Source organism: Rhinolophus sinicus, linkage group LG10, assembly GCF_036562045.2.
Source record: "Rhinolophus sinicus isolate RSC01 linkage group LG10, ASM3656204v1, whole genome shotgun sequence".
Classification (NCBI taxonomy): Eukaryota; Metazoa; Chordata; class Mammalia; order Chiroptera; family Rhinolophidae; genus Rhinolophus; species Rhinolophus sinicus.
Window position 1 is genome coordinate 82,881,636 of NC_133759.1, and position 27,720 is coordinate 82,909,355.

Here is a 27,720-nt window from a genome sequence, read left to right on the forward strand (position 1 = left end):
CCAGCGCCGCACCCCACCCCACCCCACCCCTGCCATCTCTAGCCTGCACCTTGGCTCCTGGTGGGGATGAGGTACTTGCAGCGGGTTGGGCCTAGCAGACCGGCTTGGGGGCACTTGGAGGTGCACGGAATAAATAACCTGTCCTCAGTCTGCGTCCTCTTGCCCCTATCCCTGCTTGGTACCGATTAATCCCAGCCTGGGCTGGGTGCCTCTTATCCCAAACGTGTCCCCTGACCCCTTCCAAGGTCTCTACTACAGATTTAACCACCAGTATCTCCCCGGGACGCAGGCTGAGGGCCCGGAAGAAGCGAAGTGGGGTCCGGTTTTCACACTTTTATTGTAAAGCTCGGGAATAATTACACGGGTCTTTCATTGACAGCTCAGCAAACAAACCGGAAACGAACCGAACCGGAGGGGGTAGGGGCGGTGCCTGCGCATGCTCGCGGCTGGGGTGGGGAGAGGTCAGAGAAAGAGAAAGACAGAAAGAGACAGAAATCGTTACAAATCAACGGGATTGTGCTCGCAGCGCCAGGGATGGGGGTAGAGTGGAGGCGGGGCGGGAGCCCTTCCCGGGAGGAGCGAGGCGGTGGGAAGTGGCACGAACCAAGAGAAACACGACCCCAATGTGGGCACTGAGGTGCCCCAAACCCCCCTCCCCGATCCCCACCCCCCAGCACACGAGAGAGACACGGCCCCCCTCCCCACTCAAATAACCCGAGGAGACACAGTCTCCCTCTCCCCACGGGCAGACACACCCGCTGGGGAACCCCATGGGCGAGACACAGTCCCCCCTCCCAGAGAAGTCCCGTGTGGAGACTTTCTCATGGCCAACACAAGCCCTCCCACCACCAGGAGACAGCCCCCACCCAGGGAAGAAATGGCTCCATAGGCCAGGCCCTCAGGAAAGAGAGGTACCCCAGAACCCTAGGAGAAAAGACAATTCAGAGCTGGCTAGTCTCTTCCCAAAGTGCTACAGGTCAGAGACCCCCAGAGCAGAGATGCAGGGAAGGCTGGAAACATCCCTTCCCAGGCATGCTTCAGAGATCTCCCCCTTCCCTGGGAAGAGAGATGGCCCAAGACTGACATGCCTTAAGTACTCCCAGGAACCCTGGGAGGAAAACAGGCTCCCAGAGAGCCTGAGTAGGGAGACATGCTCCCATGGTCCCCAGCGGGAATACACGTCTCCCTAGAGACTCCCAAGGGAAGAGATAGGGGCTAGGGAGCCCCCAGAGGTTAGGGATGCTCCAGAGACCCTCCCCTGGGTTGTGAGACACACTTAGGGACCCTAGGAGAGAAATATGTCCCCATATACCCTCCCCCTACCAAGATACATGCTCTGAAGTAGGGGGGTGGGGACCAACTAGGTCCCCTCTAGGAAGACACTGACTGGGTCAGGCTGGGTTGAGGGGGGGGTCTCCTCTGGCCAAATGTCGCCTATTTGTACATAAAACTGTACGCGACACAAGGCATTGGGGAAGGGCTTCACAGACCTAGGACCAAAAGGAGTGGTCCCCAATGCTGTCACCCATCCCCTGCCCACCTTTGGTTTCACCTCTAAGTGCCCAGGTGGTGACAGATTCAGCACCCCAACCCCAACCAGGGGGCTAGGGACTCTGCCTTGGCCTGTGGGAAGGGCTCCTCCTCTGTGCTTCTCAGCCCTCCCAGCCATCTGGGCTACCCCTTCCTTCTGGCTTTTCCATTGTGCAAAATGCTTCTCTGCCCTTCCACCCAGTGCTCAGGGGTCTCCAAGACCAAAGCAAGATGCCCAGGCGACCAGGGGCTTCTGGGAAGGGGAGTCCACTAACCTCAGGTATGTCTCCTGTCTGGACCACCCTCTCCACCAAGCAAATGGGCCTCATACAATCTTGCCAGAATCCTGACCTCCTGGACTCAGGACATCCTCGAGGCCACTGCCCCACCAGCTGGGCACCTCATGTTACCAACTCCATCACTATTGCACCTGCCCCGTTTGTGCAGGGGGAAGGGGCTGTCTCTTTAACAAGCCCCAGCCCACTTCCTGGGCCTCCCCCAGGGAAAGGAGCCTTTGGCCAACCCCTAGACCTGGTTGCTGCCACCCCAGCCCACTCTACCCCCTGCCCTCCATAGAAGGGCTGTGTATGCCGGGGCCACCAGCCTAACAATGCTCTCCTTTCCAGCACTGTTACTCCAAGCCAAGTTAGGGGCAAGGAGCAGAGAATAGGGCAATTCTTCAGCCCCCTGGCTTTTCCAGGGTAGAGGTGGGGTCTCTGGGGTTACAGGAGTCAAGACCCCAGCAACAGCTCCCAAAGGCACCAGACAACCCAGCAGCCTGTACCCACCCCTCCCACCCTTGGGCTGCCTCCCAAGCTTTGACTAAGTCAAGCAAGGGCCATACCCTGAGTCTCCAGCCTCCCAGCCTGGGCCCCTGGGGAGCTGGAGAGGTATGGGCCAAGGCAGTGGGGGTTTCTGGAAGGAAGAGGACTGAGGCTTTGAGATGGCCACAGTGGGAGATGGGGGCTCTACAGGATGCCCCTCACACCCTGGCCCCCTGAGGTGAAGAAAGGAATCCCACCTCATCATGGCTGACTGGGCTTCTCTGTCCCCCAATCTCCCCATCCACTCCCCCACAGGACCCCTGACCCTGGCAAAGGGAAGCCCAACTGGAAGAAGGGGGCCAGGAGCCCAGGGTGCCCTGAGGCAGCCCTTCCACCCCCTGAGATCAAGGCAATGGTGGTTTTACAGGCTGACGGATCAGTCATGGCAGGGGCTGGGGGGTAGGGGGCAGGGAGGAAGCAGGATGCAGGTCCCCCCTATTGGGGGCAGCAATCAGCCACCCCCTGAGCAAACCTTCCTGCTCCCAACTCACCCAACCAGGCCAGAGGCACAGTGATCCCCCCCCTGTCTAGCTGCCCCCACAGCCTCAGGGCCCCTATGTGATGCTCATCAGGATGTGGGGGGCCAGCCTGAGCGGGGATCCCCCCCAGGGCACAGCGCAACAGTTCCAAAAAAATAGAGATTTGTATTTTAAAAAAAAATTAAATAAAAGCCCAGCTCTGCTGATAGGCGAATGTTACCCCCATCCCCACCCCCACCCACCCATTGTTTCCCTGGCCTGCACCCCCATCCCGCCACGGCCCCAGGGGTATTTACAACATGGAACAATAGAGGCCTGGGGTGGGGGGCACTGCAGCAGGGAGGAGGGGGTACAGGGCAGGTCCCCCCCAAGAGGGGTCCCCCAAGACAACACAACATCAACAAGAAAAGTTGCAAATCAGGCAGAAATGGGGACATCATTCCAAGGTCCTTATATACAGACACTGCATCTCCAGCAGGGAAGTGGGGGGCCAGATGGGACAGGCAAGGGTACGTGGTGGGCAAGTGGGCCAGCCCAGGACTAGTACGGGAAGACAAGGCCTCCACCCCACTTCCACCCGCATCCCACCCCACCTTTGGTAACGAAAGCCCTTCAGGGAGCCCCTGGTGGTGAGGAGTTTCCTCTGGGTGTTCCCAGAGAGAGGGGCTCCCCAGTTCAACCCTGCTTCAGCGCTGGAATTGGGGCAACCTATCTCTCTCTGGTCGGCCATGCAGGAAACAATGAGTTAAAGTGTGCTGCCCGTCCTTGACTCTACCATCTGCCCAAAGTGAGGGGGTGCTCCCTGGAAGTCGAGGGATGGGAGCCTAGTCATTGTAGAAGAGCCCTCTTGGGCATCAGCTGGGGGAGCCCCATAAAGGGGAAGAAGGGGCTCCCTGGGGGCTGGGGGCTTAAGTGAGGGGAGAGGACCTGGACCCTGCCTGGGGAATGGGCCAGCGTGGTCATGAGGCAGGTAGTCCCCTGCAACTCGGGGACCTGGCCTGGAAGTCCACGCTGGAGGGGTCAGGAGTGGAGGCCCTGGAATGGGCCCATCTGGGAGCTGGCTGGCAGCTGGGCGAGGGGATGGCCACCAGCCAGAATGGGGCTCACAGGTAGATCTCACGCTTGGCCGTCTGGGCAGATGCCGGTGTGGCTGCAGGTGGGAAGTCCGAGGTCTGGGTCAGGGGGATTTCCTCCAAGGTGGCCGAGTCCTTGCAGGAATCATGGCTACTGTGGGAGAAGGCACTGTAGGAGGGCAGGAGGCGCACGGGGGCCGTTTTGGTGTTCCGGTCTTCTGGGGGGCTGGGGCTGCCGGTGCCCGCAGGCTCCTGCCCTCCTCGGTCCTGGTAAGGCACGAAGGTGGAGAGTTTGAGGGCGCTGCTCTTGGTCCGGCGGCTGGGAGACGACTGGCCAGGCATCCAGCACGTGTCAGAGTGACCGAACTCGCTGCACTCCCTGGTACATGTGCCCGTCATGGCGACATCAGGCAAAGGGCGCAGGTCTGCAGGAGACAGTGGGGACACAGTCATCAGGCAGGAGGGCCTCGCAGAGTTCCGCTCCATGATCTCCCACTGCCACCTCAGAAGAGGGGTGCATACCCCTTCCTGCCCACTGAGCTCAGAGGCACACCCTCAAATAGATACACACCTTCCCACCATCTACCACATGCTCACTTTCTTTCACACACACACACACACACACACACACACACACACACACACAGAGTCTATCCTTAAATAGATACATTTCTTCCATCCTCACCCACCCTCTAGCTCTGCTTGCACACCCCCACCAAATCTGCCCTCAGACAGGTGCACAAACACACAACTCATCTCCACACTCCACCATCTGTCTCCAGACAGGCTTAGACACACAAATCTACCCTCCCATAGAAGTGAGGAACTCCACATCCTCATTTAAGAAATCTTTCTTCCTCTGTCTCTGTCTCTTTTACACACACTCCTACCCTCAGATAGGTACGGACACACAATTCTACACTGGGCATTTCTATCCTCAGACAAAGGTGGGCACATACCTTCCTTCTGAAAACCCTCAAGCCTCACCATGCTCCCAGCTGTCCTGGAACCCCACCCCCACCCCACCCCAGGGCAGCAAAGCCCTGCTTTAAAGCCAGGGGGAGGGTACAAGCCTCTGTGTGAGGAGTTCACATAGAAGCACACACTCACACACCCGCAAGCACACTCATGCAGCCCCTCCCGGCCTCACTCCAGCCCCCAGGACAACCACCACCCCTGGCCTTGCCCCCCGGCTCCCTGCCCAGAACACCCACGGGAAAAGAAGTTGGCCACCTGACATCAGCAGTAGCTGGTGTGGTTGCTGGGCAGCAGGGTCTCCATGGGAACAGCTAGGCCATGAGCACTTCCTGTCACAGTTGCCCCTGTCCCGCCCTCATTCAGGGAGAGTACCAGGCGGTGACCCCCCTCAGGGACCTGACTGAGCAGCACTGCCTGGGCGGGGGCTCCCCTGGTACCACCCACCTTGGCTTTGACTCCAGCCAGTGCAAGGTGAGGAAGGGACAGCTCTGTTGTTAACCCTCAAAGCGCCAAGGCTCTTCAGCTCAGGGCAGAGTTGAGGGACCCACTGTGGCACGGAGCAGAGCATGGGTACTAGGTGGGCGGGGTTGGGTGCTGGGCCAAGTCCCCCAGACCCCAGACCCCAGAGTAGCTCCCACATACCTGGCACTCCGCCTCAGGGCCTGCTCCGGCCAGCCGGCTCTGCGCGGGCACAAAAAGGACGAGATGGGCATGAGACACAGCATGGACGGGCAGGGTGGGGTCAAGGGCACTCTGGAGAACTGGGGCCTGGGAGGTTACACAGGGCCCTGTGCTTGAGGGGTGGACGTGGAAATTGTCACCTCTTTTGGGGGCTGGGGAAGTTTGGAGAGGATGGGGGCAAGACTCAAGGACAACTCCAAGCTGGAGAGTCTATCCCGAGGGGAGGCTTATTCAGTCTCCCCCTGCACAGGCTGCCATAGGTATCGTCACACACACGTACTACACACACATTCTGACAGCACACCCACCACACATTCCCACATTGACCATTGCTCCGGCCAGGACCTCCCTTCTTTCATCACCCTGCAGACCCTTCCCAGACAGGTCTTTCCTGTCTCCAGACCTCGCCACTCCCTGTATCAGCTCTTTTCTCCTGCTCTTCCCCCCAAGGGACCACCATACCCTTCTCTGAGCTCCTCACAGCATCCAGGGTCCCCTCCCTTTTCTCAAGGCCTTCTGACCCTGTTATGGGACCCTCATTATCTCAAGGTCCCCTCAAGTTTCTCTCACCACTACCTGAGCCCTCCGGCCATCATTCTCAGGGTTTCTGTCCCCATGGTGGCAGGATTATATAGTGCTGAATGCAAGGTCTTTGGAGTCAGAGAGGCCTGGGTTTGAATCCCTCCCAGCTCTGTCACTTCCTATGTATAATTGTTGGGTAAGTGACTCACCCTCTCTGAGCCTCAGTTTTCTCCACTGTAAAGTTCTCAGGTCAGAGAGTTGTTGTGAAGATTAAATGAATATATACCTGAAAGCACTCAGCACAGTGATTACTGCTGAACACCCAATGAGCCCCGTACATGGAGGACATTTCTAAGGTCTTGTCACCATGCTCTGGCTTCTGCTCATTCCTGGGACGCCCTCAGCATGCTGATGCTCCTCACCATTCTCGGGGTGCTCCATCTCTCCTATGCTGCCGTCGGGGGTGGTGCGCTCATAGTGATCCTCAGGCAGAGCCAGGGGACCGAGGCGAGGCCCCGAGGACGACTTGCTGGATGGCGTCTCAGACTCCTCCAGACCACTGTCGTAGTAACTGTGCTGGGACGGGTCCTGCAGCTCCTGGGCCTGGCTGGTGGCGGAGAAGGTGACTCGACGGTGAGGTAACTGCAGGGAGAGAAACTATCACTGCTAGCAAGCCAGCCAACCTCACGGGGCCCACCACCACACCAGGCCCCAGCCTCAGCCAGGCCCACCCCCAAAGCTTCCAGCCCCCTCAGCAGCAACCAAGAAGAGGCCCAGCCCCCTAGCACAGCATAGCCCCCAGAAGGCACAGGCCCCAAGAGAGGACTACCCCTTAATTCTAAGACAGCTCCCAGGACAGCCAAGACCACACACTGAAAGTCTTAACAAGCATAGGCTTCGATATTATTATCGCCCCCAGGCCACCACAATAAGCCTAATCTAGTACAACCTCTTGTTACCGCACAGCCTCCCATGTTGGCACAGCCTCCCTTTAATTCCAGAACAGCCAACACCAGAAGAGCACAATACCAGCCAACTCTTCTAATTCCAGCATAGGCTTTAAACACTAGCAAGCCTCCAATTTCTAGAACAGCTTCCTAAAAGCAGTACAGACTCCTAATTCCAAAACAGCTCACCAAGACCACAACAGTCCCCTAATTTCCAAACAGCATCCCCCAAACTCCAGCTCCTCACCTGTCTCAATGCTCTGTAACTTCCCATTGCCTCCATCCAAATGAGGTGCCAACCTCTTTCTGATCCTGCTCCTCACGCCTGGTTTGTAATGCTGCAGGCAGCCTCAGGACTCCCTGCTGAGTCTGCTCCCACTCAGCCCCCCTGTACCCACTTCATTCCCCTCCAGAGAGGCCTGGGAGTGGAAAAAGGGGGAAGGGAAGAAGATAACAAACCAGGGCACCTTGGGGTTGGGGAAGCAGAAACATGGAAATTCCCCCATGCTCCAGATCAGGAAACTGTGAATTGTAGAGGGCAGGGCCCCAGAGCAGGAGGACCTGGACATGGGGGAGGGGCCTGGCGTCCATCAGAGATCAGGAAGGCTGGCCTCAAATAGACTCCTAGGAAATAGGAAGGAGCTTCTGGGAGGGGCCACCAGCTTGGTGGAGCCAGGACTTAGAAGCTTGCACTGGTGGCTGGGGTAGAGGGCGTGGTACTGGGACAGGCTGCTTCCAGCCCGCAGCCCTGTCTGCCTGTCACAGGTTAATGGTCACCCCAGGAAACTGGCAACCTCAGTTTGGCACTTGGCACAACCAGCCAGTCACCCATACACCCACCTAGGACTGCCACAGGTTTTCTGGCCAGCCAGAAATTAGGAGTTGTGGAGGGTGCAAACCCAGGACTCCCAGAGGGCAGGGGTGGGGTGGGACCTGGTGGGACGCCCCCAGGCCCAGGGCCCTGCTGATGAGTCTCCACTTCCCTCTAATCTTCTAAGACTTTTTTGATGCTTTGTCTTTCCTCTAAAACCCTCAATAGGTGGTTATCAGGATGGCCAGAACAGGTGGTTCTGGGATTGTAGATCCACTTCCTGATACCCCCCAGTTTCCAACCCATTTAAGGCAGTTGGGGGTGAGCGAGGCTGTCAGGACAAAGGGCTTTGGAGCTGAACTGCCTTCCCATCTTGGCTCCCACCCCATCTTCAGGAATAGGCAACCCTTCTTGGGATTCATGTTGTGATCCAAAACACTGAAGGATCTGGGTGATGACAGATAAGTTCCCCAAAATTGACCTGGACATTTGGGGCTGAGAGGTTGTGAAGAAGCATCATCCCCCCGATGTTGGGTGAACCGGCTCCAGGAGGGGTCTGGGAGGCACAGGGCAGTCTGCTTGTCTGGGTGCTTCTCTTTCAGGACATTAGCCAGCAGCGCTCCCTCCCTGCAGAACCCAGACTTGGTCATCTAAGGCTTTAGTCCTGCCCACTAGGCACGTCACTCGGTCTCTTTTTCCTACGATTCTTTTATGTAAAATGGAGGGTTGGGTCATGCTTAATACTAAATGTTTCCTTTATACTATTAAATCTTAAAAAGCCTGCATCCAAATGCTCTCTCAAACTCTAGTCCTGAAGTTCTAGACACTTGCTGGATATTTCCATGGCTGTCTCTACTGGCCCTTCAGATATATATCTGAAATCAAATTCTTTTTCTTCAATCAGCTTGGGCACGGGCAATGATCTCATCACTAACCCATCATCCAGACTTGGAAGGATGATGTCTATCTACCTGGGAATCCTGGTAGCTCTCCCCTCCTTCCCCATACCTACCCCATATCCAATTATCCCTTGAGTCCTGGGTGTCTTTTCTCCCTAAGTTCAGTCAAATCTATCCATTCATCATCCCCTCCCCATTGCCACCATCTTAGTTTAGACCATACAGTTTCAATCCTGCACCTTCACCTCTACTGCATTTAAGTCCACCATACACTCCAGGGAACTTTCTAAAACTCAGTTCCTCCAAAACTCATGTGCTTTCTGGGGCCATTTCCTCTTAAGGAGCTTCTGGCAAGACAGCTGTGTTCTCTACAACCTAGTTCTTCTCGTTTCATCTCTCAGCTCTCTCCTGTACTCTCCCCTCCAGCCAGAATACTTCCCTTTCTGCCCCCCCCCCGCCCCCCGCCCCCAACTTGGTCATGCTCCCTCCTGCCTCAGGAGTTGGTGAACTTTCTTCCCATCTCCTGCTTATCATTGAAGAACTGGCTCAAGTTTCGCATCCTCCTAAAAGGAGCCCACTCCCATGTCCTATGCAGCTTTCCTCATACTGTCTTCCTTAAAGAAAGGGAGAAGGCACTAGGGTCAAATAAATTTGGAAAACCCTGAGTTATACAAAGTTTAACAGGTTCTCCTTTTCTTGCAGGCTTTACAGAGCCTTTAAAATAGGCTAATGTGATAGTGTAGCTCTTACTACCAAAACTAGCTTGATCATGGAACACCTTTTTTATAGCGTAATGGTTAACAGCGGACTCTGGAAATCAGATTTTCCGATGCTTTGTGTTTGAATGCTGACTTCATCGCCAACTAGTTTTCACTTTTGTAAATGAGCGCTATAATGACTTATGTCACAAAGAGTTATGAGCATTGAATGAGCTAATTCACATAAAGTGCTTGCACCTAGTAAAAACTAAAAAAAAAAAAAAAAAAAAAAAAGGGAAGCCAGCAGTAACAAAAGTAGCAGTGGGGCAAGTGGGGAAAAGTTTTACTATGGCACTTCTCACTCGACACTTAAGATTCTCAATTGCCTCATCTTTTCACTTGTATGTCTTATCCAAATGTGGCCATTTTTCCTCAAGGTCTAGTACCATGCTGAGCATCTAGCAGGAACTCAGCTTTTGTGTTTCGGTGATGACAATGGTTGTGCTTTGGTTGTTTCCAAATGTTGGGAGGAGGTATTCAATATGGCTGCATGCACAGGTTGGATTGGAGCCAAGGAATGGATAATCCCTCAGACCCCGGAAAGAAAGAGATGAAGGACCTAAAGGAATAGAAGAGCTGGTGGCAGTAGGTTAGTAACAAAAGAGACAGAATGGTTGGTCAGGAATTGCTGGAGGTCACCCTGGAGGTGCTAATTTGTCCCAGAGAAATACAATGAAAGTAGATTTCCCTTCCCCATGTCCCACTCCTCCAAAGCCCTCAGGAGTTTTTACTTTGGCGCTACCTCACACACGTCAGGGAGTTTGTGGACAAAATCAGAGTAGAGAGCTGGCGCCTTGGACCTCCTGGGAGTGTCTCAGGCCTCTTCAGTTGCCATGGAGTCAGGTTGCCTCTGGCCTCAGAGACTCACCTAGGACCTGAGGCCCTATACCCAGACTTTAGCCCCCTCCCACTTAGGCACAGGGAAGGACAGGGTAGACTCAAGAGAGCAAGAAGTGAGAGACGGAGAGAGAGAGAGTGAGAGCCAGCAGCCCAGGTGGCCAGAGCAAGGAGCTGAAGAAAGGGAAGGGAGGGGACAGGGCTAGGAGGCTCCGGCCCCATTTCACAGGGAGCACCCTAAGAGTGGGGATACAGAACAGGTCAATCCAAAGGACCTGAAGATTCCCTCCCCACTCCCCGGGCCCTCCTTGGCAGCCAAGGATGGTGATCATGGTGGGGACACACAGGGCAGGTCCAGATAATTGCTGGGTGTTGAGTAGTGTTGGGATGAAGAGGCTGGGAAAGGGACTTGGGAAGATCTTGCCCTTTGGGAAGGTGGCTGGTATAATCGAGAGGTTCTCTGCCTTCACCTGATGCAGGTAGGCTACACTCCACCCCCACTAGGTGCTCTGGTCTGAGTTCTGTCATGGGCTGCTCAATGTGGGCAGGTCTACAAGGTCAAGTCTCAGCCAGTGGAGAAAGGACAGAACTTGGGTGCATCTCCACCTGCCCTTTCTTCGTGAAGGGTGTCATTCCCAGGGAGAAAGCCTCACAAACATGGAATGAGGGGACATGTTGCCCGACAATCCCATGTGAAAGCTGCTCAGAAGGGCATTTCCCCAGACACGGACATAGGGGTGGATGGGAAGATGGTAAATTAAGATATGGTTGCAGTAGAGGGGCAAGTCGAGGACGTGGGAAGGGGCAGAGAGAAGGGATGGGAAAATTGGCTCAGGACCTAAGGAAAAAGGGCTGTTTCCAGTCTCTCTCACTCCTTCTCTCAGTTCCAGGAAAACAAGAAACCAAAACTCCAAAAATAGAGAACTTTATTGTCAAAGGTAAGTGTTTGGGACTGGGGCTGGGAAACTGGGGCCCAGCCCCAGGAGCCTGGGGTGGGGAAAAGGGTTACACACAGTACATATAGAAGGCACAAATGGGGAGGCTTCCTCCCTAACGAGTCCCCACCCAGTTACCCATCAGGTCTCCCCATTTCCCTCTAGAGAAGCACCATGGCTGGTCTCAGAGAGAGATCCAGGTTTGGAGTAGATGTCATCTCTATTTCCCTCCCCCCTCTGCCTCCAAACCCTTCTGCTCACCTGCCCATCAGCCCCCACCTGTATGACCCAGTAGTCCAGGGACCTGACAAATCACAGGCCTCTCCCAGAAGGAGGGAGCAGCAGGAGACCACACCCTCCCTCAATTTTCGCTCCGCCTATCCGTTCATGCCTGGGTGGTTAGGGGCATTGCCAGGGCGCCCGCAGTCCCAGATCTTTGGTCCCACATCCCACCATTGGCGTGGGTGGACCCTCACTTGGGCTGGCGAGTGCACAGGCCCAATACACGTGCTCTGTCACTCCCATACCTCAGTCCAGATGGCCCCGTGGTAGGGGTGGGGTGGGGGCCGGGGGGTGCTGAGCCGCAAGGGCTGGCCTACCTGCTTGCTGGGGTATTTGGGGGGGTTGGTGCGGTAGCTGTAGTCGGAGTACTGCTCCGAGCCCGTGGATGTGGTGTCCCCGGTGCCCACAAACGTGTTTGCGGGTGGCAGGTCCTGCACTACTTGGTGCTTCTTGGAGGCTGAGGGTGACTGGGGCTGCAGCTGGATGGAAGGCAGCGGGGAGTTAGAGCGGTAGTGGCGGCCCAAGTCAGGGCTGCCCGGCGGGTAGTTGAGGGGCAGGTGGATGCGGGGGCTGTCCCCAGGGGCATCGCTCATCAGATTGAACTTGAGGGATTTCTGCAGTCCAGCCTCATCCTCATCCTCCACTGGCTTCACAGGCTTCGGGGACTTGCTCTTCTTGCCCTTGTTTTTATTTCCCTTGGAGGCTTTGCTGCTGGGCTTGGGGGCGTATAGGTCCTTGGTCTCCTTCTTACCAGCCTGGTAGCCGCTCTTGGCCTCCCGCTGCCGGCAGTAGCGCACGAGCACTGCTAGGGCGATGAGCAAGGCCACGGCCACAACACCTGCCACCACACCGAAGAGGATGTTGCCCCGCTGCTTGGAGCGCTCATATTCCGGATCCCCAGCAATGTCAATGTCCAGTGGAGTGTCCAGGCTGTGGCCCAACAGAGTCTCCAGCAGCGTGCGGTTGGTCAGGGTCTCATTGACATACAGGTGGACCAAAGCAGTGCCATAGCGTGGGGGCTTGCCGCGGTCACTGACCTTGACCACTAGGCGGTGCAGCCCATGGTGGCGCCGCTCAATCTCCTTCTCCAGGGTGATGGCACCTGAATGTGACCCAATCTGGAAGAGTCCGTAAGGGTTGCCACCAGCGATGCTATAGGTCAGCTCAGCATTGACACCAGAGTCAATGTCCTCAGCTGTCACCTGGCTGACTGTCTCACCAAGACGCGTCTGGGGGGTCAGCAGCCGGTGGGAGGTGTTGGAAGGAGCGGTGATAAAGGGGGCATTGTCATTCTCATCCAGCACATTGATAGTGACGCCAACATAAGCTGAGCGAGGTGGGACCCCACCATCCACGGCCTTCAGCTGGAAGGTGTAGGTGCTTTGCTGCTCCCGATCGAAGCTCAGGCTAGAGAGGATGGTGCCTGTGCCGTTCTGGATAACAAAGTCACCATTGTCCTGCTCCACCGTGAGCTGTACCCGGGCATTCTCCCCCTTGTCCCCATCAATGACTGTCACCATGCCCACTGGACTCAGCGCCGGCATGTTCTCCATCACTGAGAAGTTGTAGCCACTCAGCATGAACTTGGGGTCATTGTCATTGCAGTCCAGCACATTAACAAGGACAGTGGCTGTGCCCTGGAGGCTAGGGCTGCCCCGGTCGGCTGCCACCACCTTCAACTCATAGCTCTCCCGCTGTTCCCGATCAAGGGACGTCTTCACCCGGATCTCTCCAGTCTCGGGTGAGATGGTGAAGAGGTCCATGGCCGCTGGCTCAGGCTCCAGAGAGTAAACCAGCTCAGCATTGGAGCCCGAGTCAGCATCACTGGCAGTGACCTCGGCCACCACTTCTCCCGGCTTGTTGTTTTCTGGGAAGGTGACCTCAGTGACACTCTGGGTGAAGACAGGTGCATTGTCATTGATGTCCACCACTTGCACCTTGAGGGAGTTGGTGCTGGAGAGTGGGGGGTTGCCAGAGTCCACGGCCACAATCTCGATGGTGTAGTCTTTGACTTTCTCGTAGTCGAGTGGGGTGGTGGTCTGCAGGAAGTACTTCTTCTTGCTGTCACTTCCAGTGTCACTGGCCTGGCGTAGCTGGAAGGGCACATCACCGGCCACCACACAGGTGACAGCTGCATTCTCTCCTTCATCTCGGTCCGATACTTGTACCAGGGCCACAGCTGTCTCCTCTGCCACATCCTCTGAGATGTTGGCTATCCCGTCTTGGTGGGTCACCAGCCCTATGCCCCGGATCTCGATGGTGGGAGCGTTGTCGTTCATGTCCTTCACGGTCACCACCACCTGGGCACGGGCACTCTTGGGATTGGTGCCTCGGTCCTTGGCAAGCACCGAGAAGCGCAGGGTACTTAGGTCCTCACGGTCCACAGGGCCCTGTACAGTGATAAGGCCAGTGTTCCTGTCTAGTCGCAGAAGACGCCTCACGACTTCCGGGGCCTGGTGAAACATGTAGTCAATCTCTGCGTTGGCACCTTGGTCGGAGTCATTGGCCTTCACCTACAGGGCAGGGGAGAAAAACAAGGAAAACGAGGATAGGTTAGTCTGGGATAGCAAGTTAAGGGATGTATGTGGTGCCTTTCCAACGAGCGTGGCAGACACGACTGATGTAACACAGCACCCTTTTAAAAAGCAGCACATGTGCTGCCCTTTTCCCAATCCTGACACCGTAGCACATGTTACTGATCTAGTTCCCTAAAGAGCGTAGGGAGAAGCAGGCTGGGACTCTTCAACAGTGCTATAAGCCACTGCTAGAGATGGGACAGGGCAGAACGAAATTCTTCCGCACTCGTCTCCTGCACTCGTCTGCCCAAACATGGGGGTGAGGATCCAATTGTCCAACTAATACAGCCCTGCTACCCAATTCAATTGGCCTGCGACCCTTCTGAAGAGCTGGAAAGGTGTGAGCAGCAGAGATGGTGTGTATGCATGAATATAACACGCATGCATGCACATATACGTGTAAGAGACTGTGATTATGTGTGATTGTAGGAGAAGGTATATGTGTTTGTGCACACGTGTGTTTGCACATGTCCACCTGGAGGCCACAGGTGAGGGGATTTCTTTTGAAAGCAGCCAGGTAGGGATGTGGGTCAGAGGGAGCCTGTGAGGCCACTGCTCTGTCAAACCGGGGAAACCTGTTTCAGCAGCTTCTTCCCCTCCCAGCTGGGCTGGCGCTGGCTAGGCACCAACTTGAGGAATCCAGCAGAGCCTGTGGCCAGGAGGGAGGGGTTGGTGCAGGCCACAGAGCCTGCTGACAGCGGGCTGGGCTCCCAGCATCAAACAATGAACTGTCTGTCCCTTTGCAGTAGGCACACCCTCCCATGCCAACCGAAGCACACTTGACCGACGCACACTCGGCCCAATTCTATACAAACATGGGTTGTAATGGGACAATAGGAATGAGGTGGGAATAGCCATGAGCTATCAGGGTTCAGGGAAAAATACGAGGGTTGGAGTTCCATCACAGAATGAGATGACAGGTTGGGGTTGAGGGGGGCAGAAGGGCCAGGCATAACTTGGGAGAGTTCCGGGGAGCAGAGCAGAAGGGTCCTGTTCAAATCCTGGCTCCACCACTTCCCAACTATGTGACTTTGGGCCAATTATTTAACCTCTTCAAGCCTCAGTCTACAAATGTGTAAAATGGGGATAACAATAGAACCTATTTCATGGGGTTGTGGTGAGGATTAAACGGAATGTGTAAATGCCTAACACTGCCCGGCATGTGGCAAGTGCTCTTTAAATAGCATTGATCCCTCTTTTTATCCATCCATCCATCCATCCATCCATCCATCCATCCATCCATCCTTCTCTGAAAATTAGTGCTAGCACTGTGCTGAGCGCTGCACCGAATGGGGCTTCAGGCCACTGCTAGGCTCCTCTCCTTTCTGCTGGGACTTTCGACAGTGGTCTCTGTTCACCCCTGAATCAAACTCTCAGCCCTGTGAAAGCCGAACAGTTTCTCCTCACTCCTCCCCTGCCCTAGTCCATCTGTCCCCAACTTTTTCATTATGATTCCAACTGTTTCCCTGTCACTAGATTTGTCACCCAGCTCTTATCTGCTTCTCTTGACATCTCACCTCCTTTTGTCTCTGTCTAGGACTCCTGACTTCTGTCTCTGTTTCCCTCCCACCCTTGTTCAATTCTTAATGCCTCTTTACACCGCCAGTTCTCTCCCATCCTCTCTCTGTTGCCTGTCTACTCTAGTCTCGTTTCTGCCCCACTCTCCTTCTTTACCCCACTGGGAAGGGTGAAGCTGGTACAAACACGTAGGTTCTGAAGCCAGGCTGTTGGACATGGCCAAGGTGGGATCTGAACACAGAGACTGGTTGATATCAGGCAAGTTTCCTAATCTCTATGGGCTCAGTTTCCCATCTGTAAAATGGGGATAATGCTTACCTTGTACTGTGGTGATTAAATGATATAATACACATAATGTGTTTAGAGCAGTCTTGGCATCTAGGCTATTATTATTGGTATCCTCGACTGTCTGTCTCCCTTTTCTTTCTCAGTCTCTCTTCTATAGGTTCCAGTCCACCAGTCTCTAAAGAAGGGGTTGAAACTCCTTCCCATGGCCCACTTCAGTTTGAGGATGTAGGACGAAGGGTTTCCTGGGATAGGTAACGGTGTCCAGGGTAGGCTGAGCCCTCCTCAGCTTTCTCATATAAAAGACAGACAACTTCAGCCCATGGGGAAGGAGAAAGGAGCTGGGGCTGGCAGGAAGCCAGGGCTGAGATGACAGCGGGAGATACACCCACCTGTCTGCAGGGACGCTTTCTCTGCTCCCTCCCAGGCCCTGGCCCTACCAAGCTGCCCAGCCCCTGGGGCAGTTCCCATGGAGAAGGGTGCTGAGAACTTCAGCAGTGGCAGCCGACCCCCCACTGTGTCATGCACTGCACACCCATGGGCACCCTGTGCCTAGTGGAGGAGGCCAGTATACAGACATCTGAGTACAGTTTTCTAGCACTCTGAGAACTCACCTGTCTAAAATGATCTCATCTGACTTTGTCAAGGAGGGGGGCAAAGGAAGGCTCTGTCCTCTAGCTTCAGAAAAATCTCATCTGGCTAAAGGTCCCCTGGTTGAAAAGATACTCTCATCTCTGGAGAGATTCTACCTGGACAAAAGGTGATTCCCTTGTTCCAGCTCAGCTCACGTGTCTGGGGGCAGCGGGGTGGGGAGATCAATTGACTTGAAAGGGGTTTTACTTCTTAGAGATTTCTCCAACTTGAGTGTGCCTTGCGGATAGGGGATTACTGTCCACATGCTGTATCACTGTCACTGAAGTAGCTTGATAGAGGAACCTATCGCCTGCTGGGGTGGGGTGGGGCTTGTGGGCGGGTCTCACTGGTCTGGGGCTAGGGATAAGGGGTCTTACCCCTGTACCCTCGCAGTTTTCCCCCTAAGTGATGGGAACTCACACCAGGTGAGGGTGGGCTCCCATTTCTAAAGGTGGATCAACCTGCCAGTGAGGTGGAGGGGCCACTTACCTGAATGACCGAGTGGCCTATGGGACTGTTCTCTGACAGCTCAGCCTCGTAGGAGGGCTGCTCAAACTTGGGGGCGTTGTCATTGGTGTCGAGCACAGTGACACGCAGCAGGGCACTGCTGGCACGTGGGGGGCTGCCACCATCCTGCACCTTGATGGTGAGGTCATAGGAGTCCCAGCGCTCCCGGTCCAGACTGCCCATCACGATGAGCTGCGGCTGTTTCCCATCCTGGTCCTCCGCCACCTGCAGCCCAAATAGCTCCTGGGCCTCAGGCCCAGCCTGCAGCTCATAGGATGCCACACCATTGGGGCCAGCATCACGGTCCGAAGCCACTGGGATGGAGAAGAGTGAGCCGATGTTGGTGTTCTCAGGGATGGGCAGCGTGATGACCGGTGAGGCGAAGTTGGGTGTGTTGTCATTGATATCCTGTACCTCTATCTGGCCCTCAAGCAGCCGGGGACTGCCATTCTGCACAAGGTCCGTGATGGACACCTCAAATTCCAGGATGCAGGGCTCACCAGGGAGCTGGTTCTGGCATTCACGGAGCCCCTCGCGGTCGATAGAGGTCTCGGTGGTGAAGATGTCACCAGTCTTGCCATCCACCCGCAGGTATGGGGCGCCTACCTCTAGTTTGTACAGGTGGCCCACATCTGGAAAACCGTAGTCAGCTGCGAGGCTCCCAATGAGGGTGTTGGGCGGCTGTTCCTCCTGCACCTTGTAAACCACCCGAGTGGCATGGCCTGGAGATGGGGCCAGCAGGAGCAGCAGTGCCAGCAGCAAGGGGGGCAGCAGTAACCGTTGCCCCCCAGGGCTTTGGCTGGATCTCAGGGGCCCCATCCCGGCAGGCTCCAGAATCAGGAGGGCTGAAAGGGATAGAGGCAAAACAGAGGGTCAGATAGGAGGAGGAATCTGGCCTGAGGGCTGCCCTGAGCCAGCCTCCCACTTTCCCTCTCCCACCTACACACCACTCTCCCATAAGGAGCGCTAAGCCCCAGCACAGAACCCTGTGTCTTACCCACAGCTGGCTGTAGCCGTTGTGTTTGCCCTATCTGGGGGAGCCAGTAAGGCACCTGGAAATCTCTAGAGCAGCTCCCGCCCATGGAACGCCCTGACCCACTGACACTCCCTCTTTCCCTCCCTGCTCTCTACTCAGTGCTTTGCTCAACACCTCCTTCTCACCAGCATTCTGCCTTAGTCACCCATGGTAATTACCCTGATACTGAGATAGAGACAGACAGCTAGTGGAAGGGTGAGGCTTGGAGCACCCCCAACGCACATGGTAGGAAAGAGACACAGGTACCCCTTATTACTTCCCGGACCCCAGATCATTACTTGCCACACTGAGGTACACTCAGGTTGGCTGGAGGGAGAGGGGACGACGTCTTGTTTCTCTCCTTTCTGAGATGCCAAGTCAGTGCATGTGTATGAGGTATGACGTCTCAAATCCCTCTTGTCTGACAAAAATCACCCATAATAATGGTGAACACACAATGGGATTTATAGATGATGTAATACAGAATTGTACACCTGAAATCTATGTAATTTTACTAACAATTGTCACCCCAATAAATTTAAAAAATAAATTTAAAAAAAAAATCACCCATAATACCCAATGTCCCCCGCCCCCATGAAGGGCCAGCTCGAACTGGATACCAATCAAGGCCTGTAAACAGGGTTGAGGAGTAGGTGTTAGTTCTCCCCAACCTCTACCTCCACCCAACACACATGCCCCTGAGCGGGAACTTATGGGTGCACATACACAGTTCCCCAGGCTCCTTCCCACTCCCTCTCTGCCTTCCACTGGAGTTGGCGGGGGCGGGGGGTGGGGAGTGGAGCAGTATGAAAGAGACAAGAGGTCAAGATACCAGCAGGTGTATGGAAGAGAATAGATGTCAAGACTGGGGTCAGGACTGACTTGCCCTGGAATTGGAACTTGGAGCTGCCCTGGCCTGTCCTTAGCCACCAGGAGCCTAGCAGGTCTAACTGGGACAGAGCTGCCAATGACACCACCAGCCTTTCCCGGACCACACCCTCCTTCCTCTGCTCACAGTCTCTCAACATCTGGCTCCTATTCGATCCTTTTCCTCACAAACATCTAGCCCTTATTTCACATCTGGTCCCTCCCCCCTTAACAGGTCCAGGCCCATCTCTCCCCGCTCACCTCCAAATCTTTCCAATTAGAGTCCTGTCTGCCCTAGCCAACCACAAGCTGCATCCCCATCACCGCAATAACCCACTTCTGCTGCCCATTTCCCCCAGCTTGGAGGCTGTGCATTCGCAGACCCCAGCCAGCCCTGCCATACTGTCCGTGTCTTCTTCCTCCTCTCCAACAAGACCATGGCCAGCCCCTCTGTTCACATCTGTTCACATCCAAAGTCTTCGGCCCAGAATAGTCAGCAAAGGGCTCAGGTTGCATCTCCTTTCCCCACCTCCCCATTTGCACATGGAACACCTGCCCCTACCTGGAAATCCCGCCCCAGGCTCTGTCACAGACCACACCCACCCCACTAAAGGCAGGCTCTGGTCCCCCAGGAATCCTTCCCAGGCCTCTCCAGCCCACGGTGACCTGTCCTTCCTCCAATTCACAGCCACTTATTGTCTGCCCCAGTCCCGCGCAATGAATCACTGTGCTGCCCGGGACACCACCCGCTTATGCTCTTCACCTCCAGTACTGGTCACCTGTTCTTGTGTTCTCTGCCTCTCCAGGCAAATGCCAAACATTCCTGAAGGAAGGGACAGGGCTCCCTATACTCACCCCCCACCCTTGCTCCTTCACAAAGCTGGGCACACTGTAGATGTTCATTCATGCATTCAATGAATGTTTATTGGGCACTTACAACATGCCAGGCTTTGTCTTGGCACTGGGACACAGCAGAGAACAGGACAGATGCAATCTGCCATCGTGGGCTGACAGTCGTTCTAACTCAATGACTATCTGTCAATTTTGTTTGATTGTACCCATTTGGCACATATCAGGCAGCAGGATAGAGAAGAGCAGGGACTATGACATCAGACAGTCTGAGGCAAATCCCAGCTGCCCACTTCCTGGCTGCAGGTGCCAGAGCACATGATTTAGAGTCTCAGTTTCCTGATCTGTAAAATGGGGATCATACTCCCTATTTCCTAGGGAGTTTGAAGTCATGTGGGCTAAATGCCTAGCACATAGTGAGTACGCAAACAAATGCCCCTCAAAGCACTTATAATTGTAGTTATGTAGTTGCTTGGGAAATAATCTAGGAATTATTTTGTCTTTCCTGCAAGATTGAGCAGAGAGCAGGAGAGCCTCTGCTTTGTTTACTCCTAAATCCTCAAGATGCCTCCCCCACACACACACTCACAGCTCTGGACATGGCATACAATAGGTGCTCAGTAAGAGCTCCTGAATAACTGGTTATTTTAGCTCCCTGGCTCAGCCTACCCTGGCACTTTCGGTGTGGTCCTTGCTTGTTTCCTTGCCCATTGTCCCTACTGAGAACCTGCTGGGGTCAGTTTAATCCTTCTCTGTTTAGGTCCGTAGTAGATTCTCAGCAAGTGCTCATTGAACACACATATTCCTTAAACACAAGTCTAACACTTCACTTGCTCCATGTAGCCTGCCCAAAGCACTGCCAGCCTCCCTCCCTGGTCACTCTCCAGAATGTGCTCAAAGTATTGGAGGCCGTTATCAGATTAGTGTGTGTTTGTTCCTAGCTGCAATCTTAATCTCTTTAAAGGAAGTAAGAATTTATCTGATGCTCCATTTGGATCCACCCTCCAGCCATTTCCCCTCTACCTGCGTGGACCTGGCACAAGGCTCGTCTTACCATCATGCCCCAACGCAGACACACCTGTCTCCAAAGAACCTCATTCCCTGCTAGGCACATTATCCTGCCCTCACCTCATAGCACACGCACAACATGGGACCACCATGTGCACCAATTCCAGGCATAAGTCTGGGCAGGGTGAGGGTTGCAGGGAATTACGCTAAACCTGACAAAGAGGAGAAATTAGGCAGTGACTGCTTGCCTCCACTCACTCTCAAGGATTCGTAAGCTTTTTGGGTCACATCCCCCTTTATGAATCTTATGAAAACATGGTGCAGAGTCAGGGTGACTTTGACTTGGGGTCACAACCTGGGACTCTAACCTCTCAGGCCTCCCAGGCAGCACAAACACAACATGACAAACACAACATGCTTGTGACCCACCACCACCACATACCACCCCCTCCACCCCCCCAACCCCCACCCCCGAAACCGAACTCTTTTTTTTTTTTTAAACTTATTTATTTAAGTGTGTTTTTCCAGGACCCATCAGCTTCAAGTCACATAGTTGTTTCAATCTAGTTGTGGAGGGTGCAGCTCACAGCAGCCCACGTGGGCATCGAACAGGCAACCTAGTTGTTAACAGCACTGCACTCTAGCCAACTGAGCTAACTGGCTGCCCCCAGAAACCAAACTCTTATGAGATCCCTTACCTCTAGGCAGCAGAGGAGCCAGGAAAGGACTGTGGTATCAAACTTCTGAATTGGAAAGAGAACCACAGAGGAATATCCAAGGCAAAGAAGGTAGGGGAGGAGGGAAGTTCCTAGGAGGTAGGAGGAATTTGAGGGGAAAATGAGGTTGGGGGAGGGTACCCAGAGTAGGGGCAAGACTTGCAGAGGGTTTAGGTCCTTGAAGCACCTGCAGAGTTCTTTTACCATGAGGATTGTCTGGCCCTACCCTTAGGAATTCTGATTCTGGAGGGGGGACCCGGAGAAATCCCCAGGCGGCAGGAAGCAATGGTCCAGGCCTTCTGGGAACAACTTTTGAGATACACTAGATCCTAGCAGTTCAGAAAGAAGCACAAACTCTGTCATAACCACCTTTACTATCATCATCATCACTGTCATCACTAGGTCCCAGCTAACACTCCCTGAGATTGTACTACATGTACATACATTATTTTATCTAATCCTCCCAAGCCTCTGAAATGAGTACTATTTATTATCACATCATTCCCCATAGTACAGATGATAAAATTGAGGCTCAAAAAGAATAATTAATCATCTTAGGTCACAGAAGCAGTAAGCAGAAGTCAGGATTTGAGAAAGAATGCCTCTTCACATCCCGGAGTCTGGGGAAAGGCTGGATGGGGGAGGGGAAATCAACAGAAATCACCTACAGAGGCTAGAATATGTTTGCTATGTGTCCCACCACCCCCTTCCACTCTCTCTGGGCTGCCAAAACTGCCAGGCAAGGAGTGGAAGAGAAAGAGAGGGCCTAGGGTTCAAGGACTGAAGGACCCCAGGCTTCCCAGGCTGCTTCCGGGGCCTTAGGGATGCAGGGAGAGTCAGAGCAGCAGTAAGGCGGCCTTTCCCAGCCCTGCTCCCACCATCCCTGAACTTTGTCCCGGTGGTTGGCTATTGGGAGTCAATTCGCCACAGATGGCAGCCAAGCAGTTAGTGCCATATCTGCCCTTTCCCAAGCCCCAGCAGCCTTTCTGGTAAGGATGTCCCCACCTCTTGCCAGTGTCTTGGGCACCCAGGATCCCGAGAAACCAGAGCTTCTGCAGGGACACTGACTCATCCTTCTCAGGCCTAAGGAGTACAGTGAGGTGTGAGGGGGCAGAGACCAGGGAAGGGCAAGGAAAACACTATCTGTGTCAACATCTGGGGAGGGAGGACAGTGGGGAGGACACACCTGGAACCTACATTTCCAGCCTACCTCAGAGACATGGGTCATTTCTTGATAAATACTATGGCCTTGATAAACACAGAGGAAACACACAGAGGCAGCTATCACTATCCCAGGGACCAGGTCAGCCCTGGACCCCCCACCGCCCACCCCTGCACTGTTACACAACAGCCACTGACACTGTCAACACAAAACACCAAGGGACAAAGTTAACGTCTGGGAGAGGAGGGTAAGCAAGCAGGGCTGCACGGGGTGTAGCTGCTCAGAAGCCTCCCAGGGTGAACAATGCCAGCCCTCAGCTCCTCTCCCTTCTCTGCTATAACCCTCTATTAGCCTCTCCAGGGCTTCTAGGCACCTGCATTCTTGAGTTTGCTTGTCAGGGTTCAAACCCTTGCTCCACCACTTCCTAGCTGTATGACCTTGGTAAAGTAACTTCACCTTTCTAAACCTATTTTCATACTGTGAAATGGAAATAATAAATCCGGCCTTTTGAAGTTATTTGTGAGGATTAAATGAGATCTGATGCATTAATGTCTGTTAACATTGTAAAGTGGATATATACTGCTGTATCTTTCAATCACTGAATAGAGCATTTTATTCCCAGCACCAGGCACACAGTAGGTACTCAATAAATAGATGAACCAATCCCCTGCTAACTGGCAAGACGAATGAAGGCAAGGATGGCATATATGTTACTACTGTGTTGCATCCTCACCACACACTATGGGCCCTGGCAGATAGTAGGTGCGCAACACATTGTTGAAAGAATCTCTCTCTGCAGCAACAACTATCCTTGCTCATGGCAGGGGCAGCCCTCACCCAGTATCAGAAGGGCTTCCTCCATCTCCCCTCCGTGAAGCCCTGATTCCCATTCAGCCACACCCCCACCCTTGCAGGCCCTCTCCTGGCCCTTCCATCCCACTCCTTCCAGCAGTTAGCTCACTCTCTATCTAGCCCAGCTCCCCTGAAGAAGCAGCCACAACAGCAGCCAGACCAGTATGGCACCTCTTTCCAGCTCAAGGCCCTTTTGGAATTGGGGACTGGGTGTAGGGGAAGCAGGGAAACCAGACCAGTTCCCCTTCCACACTGTCCCTGGCCATCTCTGGAGGGCCTTCTCATCCCTCTCCTCTTGATTCCATCCCATGCCCTGGCCTAGTTGTAATTACAGATTTCAATCCTTCCAGACCCCCTCTTCAAGAAAGGAACACCCTGCCTCTCCCCAGACACACACCCAGACCTCTGGGGTGTCACAAACACCTTCTGGGTGCCCTCTTTCCTGGCAGGAAACGAGGGTTGGCCCAGAGCAGGTAATGGAAGGCTCCCTGCGTTTTCCGGAACGTCCAGAGCTCTGCCGGCCAGGGCAGCCCCTTGTCTACACCGCGGTGGTCAGCGGGGGCTCCCCGCACACACCCAGCGCGCGGGGCGTCTCCTCCCAGAGGACGCTGGAGTGTTGGGGGCGGGGGAAGAAGGGGACAGCGACTGTCCCTCCACCATCCTAGGGCTCGGGCGGCCCCACCCCCACCCCGGCTGTACCGGGCCTCTGGGAACTCCAAGCGAGGCGGGGGCGCGGCGCGGTGAGAACACGCCTCGGCCAACCGGCCCCTTGCACTCCCAGCCCCAGGGACCGCCGCGGGCGATCTCTTTTCCTCCGCATCTCCTGCCTCTGCTGTAGGGACCCCGCAAGCCCGCGTCGGTTGGAGAAGCTCTGCGGGTGCTGAGAGGGGGCGGGGAGCGAGACGGCGGCCGAATCACAAAGCCTCCAGCCCGGCTGGGGAGGGACATTCTCATAAAACCGACCCTCTCGCGGCGGGAGAAAAAGGGGTCTTTGCCCCGCGCTCAATCCTCAAAGACCTCAAGGCCGCCCCGAATATTTCTTGCTAGAAGGAACAGTCACCATCACTAGGGAAACTGAGGCCAGAAGTCTGGGCTACTGAGGGTAGCTGGGGGGACGGGAGACGAGTTCATCTCACCTACCAATTTTGCTCCTGAGAGTGCCGCGATCTCCCTTTTGGCCCCAGGGCCTTGTCCGCCCAGAACTCTGGCCTGCAGCCCGGACCCGGCGGAGGGGGCGCCCAGGTGTGAGACGGACACAGGTGTGCTGGGGACCCAGGTGGCTCGGAGAACGCGGCTAAGTGATCCGAAGAGGGCCGCAAACACCGCCCCAGGCTTGCACCCTCTGCAAAGGGACCTAGGGCCCGGGAGCCCTGGGGAGGCGCGGCCTTCCAGGTCCAGCTCGTTCCGGGAATACCCAGCCCGCCCGGCCCCGGAGTGAAGGTGGGGGAGGAGCCGGCTGGGGAAGCCGGTCCCTCCGGCCCCCAGGGTTCCCACTGTGCCAATATTTACAGTAACAATGTCGTGATTAAGGTGAGGGGGCGTTAGGGGCTCGCCTGGCGTCCCCGGCATCTCCTGACGGAATTTGGCCTCCGAGGGACAGGCACTGAGTGTGTGAGTTTGTGTGTACACGCTGCAAGGTGTAATGTGATACTGTTGGTGTAAGGTGTGTGTGACACTCACTGTTAAGACATGTGAAACAGTGGATTCTGTGTTTGTCATCGTTAGGCGCTGCTGCAGGTGCCACTTACTGTGTTAGGGTGTGTGCCTTCAAGACGTGTGCTGAGACTGGGTTATGTTTATGTGGGTTCAGTCGAGGGGTGCAAGCCGACCTGTGATGTGTACCTACTGGTATGTTCTGGCCAAGGAGTAGGTAACATAATTTATGTTAGGGTGTGTTCCTTAAAGGAATATGTGTGTGTAAGACTAGGTTTTGAGTGGTCATCTGGCAAACTGTGGCCGTGATATTCCTACATGAGAACACAGGATTGTGTTTAGTATGTCCAAATGTCACACCCGGTTGTGATCGGTTGCTCGCTAAGGCCGCAGGTTGTGTGTCCGTGCTGCTGAGCATGCAGAGGCTGAAGCGGATTCTGAGCTAGTGACGGTGCCCCAGTGGGCGCTGGTGTGCGGGAGGTATGTCTGTGTGCACATATGTACGGATGTATGTATGCGTGTACATATGTCCGTGGACTGGCCCTCCGGGCGCCCGCGAGGAGCTGGAAGCGCCTGAGTGAGCCGAGCTGGTCGCCCAACAAGTGTGTGTGTGTGCGCTGTGGATGAGGGTCCTTGCTACTTCGTCCTCGGGGAGCCCCCCCAACTGGGGGTTGCGCGCTTCCCCAAAACCATCTCCATCCCGCGAGCTCGTAGGGTCCCCTTATCCCCGCGGCTCCAAGCGTGCTGGGGTGCGGGATGCCGAGGCTGGGGTCCGATTCAGCACCTTTTCTCCTCGCTCGGCTTCTCGCCACCATGGAATCCAGGGTGCCCCGGCCTCAACCCCTACTCCGAGCTCCCAGCCTCTCCCACCTCTGCCCCGGCGCGCCGAACACCGACAGGGCCACGGTGGCCTCGCTCCGAAGAGAGCCCCTCCCGCAGTTCCCGCCGGCCATGGCCGCTCCTGGCCAGGAGCCGCCGCCGCCGCCTCCACCGCCGCCAGATCCTTACCCGCCTCGGGGCAGCACCGGCCGCGGGCCCTGCAGTCCATGAGCCACCACCGGCCCGGGCCCGGGCTGCGGCTCTGCACGGCTCGGGCTGGCGCTGCGGTTCAGGCTCCGGCTCCGGCTGGCTCTGGGCACAGCAGCCGCAGCGGCTTCGCGTCCGCGCCGCGCTCCCGCTCTCGGAGTGTGTGTGAGGCGGCAGCGGCAACGGCGGCGGCGGCGGCGGCGGCGGCGGCAGAGCCAGCAGCGAGAGAAGCGCACAGCCTGGCCCGCCCCCTCCCTCCTCCTCCCTCCCTCCTCCCTCCTGGCCCGCCCGCCTGCCTCCCGCCCGCCTCCCAGCCCCCCCCCCTCGGCCGGGAGGTGGAGCTCCGGACCGCTCAGGTCCCACTGGGAGGGGACCCCGAGCACCGCTCCCCAAAACGAGGACCCCCTTTTGCTATCTCCCCATTACCAGGGGCCCGGATACACAGGCTGTCCCCCTCACTGGCTCTTCACCTTACACTTATTCCACCCGAGCCCGGATCTGGGACCCCTCCCGAATTCCCTTCCTAACCTCACTCAAACACCTCTCCCTTTCCATGCCCCCTAGGAAGTCGAGGCAGGGGTAAGTGTATCCCCCAGTGCCTTCATCCCTCGGCATCTCCTCCTCCAGATCCATCCTCTTCCCGCCAGGACCCCCATATCACCCGGTGTGGCCCTCCCTTCCCACTGCGCTCTGGGGAAGTCCACCCCTCCCCCTCTGGCCGGAGCCGCAGAGCGGTCAGCTTCGGTGGCCGCAGCAAGCGGTGGAGGTGGGGCTGTAGAGGGGAACGTAGGAGGGGGAGGGTAATGGGACCCGAGGGCTCCTCTAGTGTGAGCATGGGGGAGATATGCTAGTGTGAGAATGAGGTAACACGCCCGAGTTGGGCTATTCGAGGGTCCCCCAATCACCTGCCCTTAGGAGGGTAAGGAGTTGTGGCGCCACACATTTACCAATGACATAAACACATTCACACAGAGTCACAAGGGTCCCTGCCCCACGAGGCCGCGCAGTGTCACGGCCTGTGTCACACGCCTTCGCAGTGCCACACGCTCCCTGTCACACTCACCGAGTCACACACGGTGTCACACGCAGTGTCTCACACACTCCGATACTCAGTTTCTCCCTCTCAGCTCTGGCTCTCTGGCGCCATCTAGAGGTCTCGGAGCAGCTTTGGAACCCCCTTTCCTGCGTTCAGGGTTTGGTACCCCAGGCTTCCAAATGCCCCAGTTCCAATATTCGATAGTCGACCTCCCGCATTTCGCCACCTAGAGGCCTAAGCAGGGCATTCTAGGTCCGAAGAATGAGGAAGGCTGTCTTTGGCAAGACCTGGCGCTGGGTGTGGAAAGGCTAATCGGATGGCTGGTTGCTGAGCCTCTATTTGCCCTAGCCTCTTAACTCCTCCTCATCCTCCCCGGTTTCCCCATCCCTACCACTCTTCTATCCTTTGTTTCTTTCTCTGCTTCCTCCCCTTCTCATACCTGGCCTCTCTGTGGAACACTG

At 55.5% G+C, this 27,720-nt stretch overlaps 1 protein-coding gene across 4 annotated transcripts; it reads right to left on the minus strand.

The window, feature by feature from the left end:
- Window positions 1-318: 318 nt before the first annotated feature.
- PCDH1 (protocadherin 1) lies at window positions 319-26,455 on the minus strand. Of its 4 annotated transcripts, XM_074313697.1 has the most exons (6): window positions 26,206-26,455; window positions 17,058-17,920; window positions 11,874-14,069; window positions 6,510-6,729; window positions 5,527-5,565; window positions 4,193-4,331 (listed from the first exon to the last, which is right to left on the minus strand). In XM_074313697.1, the coding sequence occupies exons 1-5, from the start codon at window positions 26,243-26,245 to the stop codon at window positions 5,540-5,542; spliced, it is 3,345 nt and encodes a 1,114-aa protein (XP_074169798.1). In that variant the 5' UTR covers window positions 26,246-26,455; the 3' UTR covers window positions 4,193-4,331; window positions 5,527-5,539. The 4 variants fall into 4 exon arrangements, with proteins under 4 accessions (XP_019594647.2, XP_019594648.2, XP_074169798.1 ...); XM_019739088.2 differs by lacking the exon at window positions 5,527-5,565 and having other exon boundaries at window positions 319-4,331; window positions 26,206-26,454; XM_019739089.2 differs by lacking the exons at window positions 5,527-5,565; window positions 26,206-26,455 and adding an exon at window positions 24,685-24,976 and having other exon boundaries at window positions 319-4,331.
- Between the last annotated feature and the right edge of the window lie 1,265 nt (window positions 26,456-27,720).